This window comes from Rhea americana, unplaced genomic scaffold (assembly GCF_003343005.1).
Source record: "Rhea americana isolate MKP2758 unplaced genomic scaffold, rheAme1 scaffold_264, whole genome shotgun sequence".
NCBI classification, from domain to species: Eukaryota; Metazoa; Chordata; class Aves; order Rheiformes; family Rheidae; genus Rhea; species Rhea americana.
The window spans coordinates 1,054,649-1,060,609 of record NW_028186384.1 but is presented as its reverse complement, the minus strand read 5'-3'; the positions used below and the strand labels follow the sequence as shown (position 1 = coordinate 1,060,609).

The 5,961-nt window shown below is 57.3% G+C and overlaps 1 protein-coding gene across 1 annotated transcript; it reads left to right on the top strand.

Annotated features, from left to right (window-relative positions):
- The first annotated feature begins 1,214 nt into the window (after window positions 1-1,214).
- LOC146594287 (proteinase-activated receptor 3-like) lies at window positions 1,215-5,140 on the top strand. Its single transcript, XM_085307815.1, has 2 exons — window positions 1,215-1,343; window positions 4,107-5,140. The coding sequence occupies exons 1-2, from the start codon at window positions 1,238-1,240 to the stop codon at window positions 5,129-5,131; spliced, it is 1,131 nt and encodes a 376-aa protein (XP_085163941.1). The 5' UTR covers window positions 1,215-1,237; the 3' UTR covers window positions 5,132-5,140.
- Window positions 5,141-5,961: the final 821 nt, after the last annotated feature.

The window sequence follows — 5,961 nt, the reverse complement described above, 5'->3', positions numbered from 1 at the left end:
GTGCGTGTGCGTGTGTGTGTGTGTGCGTGTGTGCGCGTGCGTGCGTGCGTGCAGTGGCATCTGGTGTGGGGGCACCTGGCATCCGTGAGGGCTCGCCAGCCAGCCCTCCCTGTGCCTCCTCGGCCTCTTCTGTCCCCCCCCCCGGCCCCTCCTTCTGCCCCTCTGTCGCCTCTCCGTCCCCACCCCCACGCTCCCATTCCTCTCTTCCTTCTCTTTCACTTGGCATTTTTACCCCGTTTTTCCTCCATTTATGGCCATCATGGTTCTTGCAGCTCTCCAGGTCCTCCTTGCTGTCCCTTTCGTCCCTTTTGTCCCTTTCTTGCTTTCTCACTTACGTTTTTTGGGGCAGTTGCACGTTTCCAGGTTCCCCCAGAGCATGTCCATGAGTGAGGCTGGGCCTGGGGTTGTCCCTGTGGGTCACTGGGGCAGTTATTCCCTTCTGTAGCTCCTCTGCTTCAGGCAGTTGCGAGGAGCTGGGAGAGTGGGCATGGGGGCCACCCACCACCCACTTGGGTGGCAGGAAGGGCATGGCACAGCTGCGATGGGGCAGGGTGGCCCCATCTGCGAGRTGGAACCAGCTCATCAGGCCAACAAAAGTGATCAAACACAAGGAAGCTGGGAGCTTCTGGTCCTCAGGGCCTTCCTAGGATGGTCAGACAGGGGTGAGAGTGCCCTGGACCCYAAAGTGCTGCCATGTGGGAATGGCAGATCCTGTTCCATGAGGAGCACCCTTGTGCAATGGGGCCTGGGCACACAGAGCTGGGTTGTGACTCCCTTGGTGACCTGGGAGCCAGCCGTGACCCTGCTGCCGTGCACTTACAGGGCAGGCACCACTTCACCTMCCCACTCAGTCTGTAAAATACCTTCTTGTGGTTGCACCAAAACTGCTTCCACCTCCTCACAGCCACCTAACTGCGCAAGGGTAGATGGAAATCACCCTAAAGCCACATGTCTCCATCTGTCTGTCCTCAGCTCTGAGCACTTGGAGATAGCTTGCAGTTTGCAGTCATCTCAACTCTCAACTTCCCGAGTGTCCATCTCGCTGCTTGGACCTCAGGGACGGAAAGCAGCCCCCAGACGCAAAGTGGAAGAAAAAGAGGAAGGGTGCTGTGGAAGAGAGGGCTGGCGTCTGTCATGTCGCAGTGACTCACAGTCTGGGGCCAGCCCCCGCTTGTGATACTTCTCTGGACCCCAGAAGACAGCCATCAGCAGTTTTTGCAGAGGTCGCACCACAGATATGTATTTTTTGCCGTCGCCCAGCTCTGCTGCCATCTGCGTCTCCCTCCTGCTTGGCTGCGCCTGGCTCTGCTCAGCTGTCGAACTCCCCACAGCTAAGCGCCCTGGTAGGTCTCTCGCTCCCTTTCCCGGGAATGTCCTTCTTGGGGATCTGGTTAAAGAAGGTCAGGAAGGGCCGGCTGGCTGAGGTGGGGGTCCGTGCCAGCTGGGAGACGATGGGGCAGGACAGGAGGGACATGGACCATATGGAGGCTGGGATATCCCAATACCATGTCACTTGGCACTTGGATGGGAATTGCTGCCTGTTACCGAGATGGGTTGGGGGACAACTCTGCCGCTTTTTGTGGGTCTTTTTACTGTCCATATTGAAAGCTCAAGTGATGACCTGAAACGCCGCTGCTCTTCCCCTCCCTATAGCAGCAAAAATAAAATTATTGCTGTTGTAACCTGAAATTTCCCCTGCCTCCTTCACGAGTGGAGAGGGCAGAGATGGCAGCATTTGCAGGAGGCTGTTGGACACAGCTGGGCCTTCCTGGTGCCCTAGACCTCAAGTGTCCTGGGGACCAGCTGAAAGTCTCTGGGATTTCAGAGCTAGGGTGGTTCATTTCAGGCTAAATTGGAGCCACCAAACTTTCTCGTAAGTCCCACATCTGAACACATTGTCCTGGAAGTGGTCTTGCACAGCACGTCGTGCCCTGCGCCCAAGCCGGTGTGGGTGACTGCTCTCAGGAAATCTCCRCGTTGTTTCCCAGTCCCAGAGCGGGAGGCAGCGATTCACGACCGCCACAGCTCCTTGGACCCAGCTGTCACGGCAGACTGGGCTCATCGTGTTCGAGCAGCCAAGATGGTTGTCACTGCACGGGCTCGCTGTGTGCCCGCTCAAAGGGCRACGTGGTGCCTGCGGGTCCGGGGCTGCGCGGCGGCCCTAGCGCAATCCGGCAGCCGTGGCAGGGCTTGGAAAGCCGAGGAGCTGCCTCAGTGAGAGCTTTGCAGAGGACCGCGCGGGTCGCTTGGGACAGCTGGCCGCCCCGTGCACTCAGGCTCGGGGAACCACCTTCGCTGTTCCCTGGGGCCGTGCGTTAGCAGTGCGTGTTGGCAAGTGCCAAGGAGTGTTAACATCTAGCCCTGGCAAAACAGGCTCGGGGTGGGGGTGGGGGGTGGGGGGCTGTGTCTCTCTGGGCAGCCCCTGAGCTGGGAGCAGTGCAGTGGGGTGGAAGGGAAGGCTTTAGGAAGGGTATGTTTAGCTCTGTTGTAGGAGCAGGAAGCGGACTTGCTCGTACAGGTACCAATGTGCGTCACGGTGACRTGCAGGGAGGCAGGGCCTGGTTGTGCTGTTAGAGTGAAAAAAACATTAAGAAAAGGGATTTGATCAGTGGGTTTCTTTCTTTCTTTCTTTTTCTTTTTCTTTCTTTTTTTTTTCTGGGGGGGGGGGGTGACCGAGGATCTTCCTGTTCTGTGCTTTTGCTCTGGGCACAGAGTGAGAAGCTTATGACCACAGGGAGCGGAGGGAGATCCGCATAGCCGTGGCTGACGTGGGGTTGGGGTGGAGGGGGCCTGGCTGCCTGGGCCTGGCCAAGGGGAAGCGGCGAGAGACCCAGAACAGCTCAGGTGGCAGGGTGGGAACAGCTCTGTCCTGGCGTGGGTGGTGTGTCACATCTCCGTCAAAGGCCCGACACATGAAGGCTCTGGATGCTGCTGATTTGGGTGTTCGATCAGGCCRCGAGGCTGCGGGTGAAGTGAAGCACTCCCACTGCTGCTTTTCACCAGCCGGCAGAGGCAGGGACCATATATTACTGGGGTGCTGCTGCCTCAGCAGAGACAGGATCCCTGCTTCTCCCCAGGCCACCCAACCCTTTTTGTACCCGCTACCTTTCTGGGGAGACACACTGTATGCTAGACCCAGCCAGTAGGTTTAGTGCTGGGGAGCCAGGGCAGAGTAGACCCCAAAGCCCTGAAAGGCTGGCATCACACCCCAGAGCACCTGGGCATGTTCACTGATGCTGTAGAGACCGTGTCAGGTCCTTTGGGTGGGATCCATGCCATGCACCCCTTTTCCTCCACCATCATGCTCCTCATGCCTCCCCTATCTGCCCCAGGCAGCCCGTCAGGCTCACAGGGCCTCCTTTGGTTACTTTTGCCATGAAGACAGGCCAGGCACTGCTCCAGGATCTGATCTGCAGGTGTTCCTGGCACACACAGCTGGGGGAGCAGGATGGGGACCTGCATCTGACATGTGTTGTTCATGATTTGCTCTAGAGCAGGGCATGAGTGTGCTAGGAAAAGGGATGTTGTCAAGAAGATGGGACATGCGCATGTCTGCATGCATGTGAGCACCCATCTCAGGCTCCAGACAGGGTTACTGTTCCTCTCCAAGCCTGGCTGGGCTGGCACTGAGATGGTGCTGGGTGAGTGGCATGGCATGAGCAGGATATGGCGTGGCTCTGGGACAAGGGCAGCTTTGTGTCGCTGTGACCTTTCCTGGCTGACTACAGTGTCTTACTTGGAGATGTCACTTCTGCATGGTCTTTCACACTCACATGGGGCTACTGGGGGATGTGTGGGGCAGGAGGGAGACCCTTGGGAGTTATAGTGCTCCTCTGCTTAGCATTACAGCTTGGGAGCACAATGCCAGCAAGAGCAGAGTTTGCCCCAGCTGAGGTACTGTGAACATCCACAGGGACCAGGATGTTAAGGACTAGGATGCAGGACTTCTGTGGGTCCCAAGCTGCCCTTTGCTGTTGACCAGGAAGATGCCAGCTCTTGCATTTGCTGGCTGCAGGGAGGAGTGACAGCTCCCTACATGGTCCCAAACTGGAAGGAGCAGTGGAAGGGTGCTCTCAGACAAAACTAATTCCTTGTGTTCTTCTCAGTGCATGGCAAAGGACGAGTCTTGATCTCTCTCACTCCCCAAGAAGAAGCTGAATGCCCCGGCGCCTCTGTGGAATCTTTTCTCAACAGCACTGTGACCACTCGTGTCCTCCCTGCTCTCTACTGTGTGATTCTGCTTGTCGGGCTGCCAGCCAAYGCTCTGGCCTGCTGGGTCCTGGTGACCAAGTTCAGGAGATGTTCCACCACCTTCTTCCTGCTTAACCTGGCCAGCGCTGACCTGCTTTTTGTCCTCCTGCTGCCCTTCAAGATCTCCTACCACCTCTTGGGCAACCAGTGGCTCTTTGGGGACTACCTGTGCCGCACCATGGTAGCCCTCTTCTACGGGAATATGTACAGCTCTATCCTATTTCTCACCTGCATTGGCCTGGAGCGCTGCATCTCTGTGGTGCACCCGTTCTTGTGGAAGGGGTCCAGGTGGATGTGGGGCAGGGTGGGTGTCTGTGTGGGGATCTGGCTGGCAGTGGGGCTGGGCATGAGCCCACTGCTCTTCAGCCCCCAGACGAAGTACATCTCAGGGCTGAACATCACTACTTGCCATGATGTCCTAGACGAGGATGACCAGAAGTTCATGTTTTATTATTTCCTCTCCCTGGTAGGGCTGGGCTTTGGCATGCCCTTTATGCTCATGATCATCTCCTATGGCTGCATCCTGGTGCGGCTGGTGGCCAAGAGGAGAAACTATGGGCACGTGGTACGTCTCCTGGCTCTGGTCCTCCTAGTCTTCATCCTCTGTTTCACCCCCAGCAATGTACTGCTCTTTAACCACTATGTGCTGGGTGCCACAGGATGCCGCAACATCACCTACATCTGGTATGTCCTGGCACTGGTGCTCAGCGCCTTCAACACCTGCTTTGATCCCTTCATCTACTTCTATGTCTCCAGGGATTTTCGGGCCTACATCTGGGGTGAAGGCACCTGCTGCCCCAGGCAACTCAAGACCTCAACAAGGAAAGCCTCTGAGAAGGCAGCCTTGCCCCTGAGGTCCAGCGAGCAGAGCCAGCCCTAGGCAGAGGCAAGGGGGTGCTGGGCTGTGCCTAGCCTCAGGGGCTGTGTCCGTTCTGTGGGAATCTGTGGCTCAGAGCCCAGCACCCAGCCATGCCTCTCTGTGSCTCTGTGCCACATCAGCACCATGGGCGCTGCCTTTTCCCCAACCCACTTGCACATTCATTGGTACCACAGAATACAGCAGCCAAAGCACAAATGGACATGCTGTCATTCAGACCGTGCCATGGGACCAGTGCTATTCCCAGCTGCTAGCCAAGCTCTGGAGCAGTCTCCTCTCTGAGCACATGTCCCAGACTGGCAACAAACTTGAGCAGAAAATCCCCCTGGGAYTGGAAGCTTGCTGTGACTTTGCCAAAGGGTATTGGAGCCCCACAGGAAGGTGCAGAATGGTCCGTGCTGGACCCTACTGACATGAAATCCTGGTGGTTTGAACCTTGTGGGCCTCCCACTCTGCACAGGGCTCTTTCCCAGCCCCTTTGCCTTGCCCCCATCCCACTGCACAAAGTGCTGGGAGCAGCCAGCCACTCTTGTGATGGAATGGTCCTGACTAGGACAGACCCACTTCTCTGAAAACTGCAGTAGCTTCCCCTTCCCCAGTCCCCCCCCAACCCTGACCACAAAAGCAGCAGTTCCTCCGTAGACTTTCCCAGGCACAGCCCCTTCCCAGCATATTACAAGGCTTGGTGTCTCTGCTGCAATCTCCAGCATTGCCCCTCTGTGCCCACATCCTGCTGGCTCCCATGTCCCAGCCTTGCATGATGCAGGACCTGGCACTGCCCACAGCACCAGAGGTGCCCTTGCCACCTGTCATGCATTGACCAAACCCTCCAG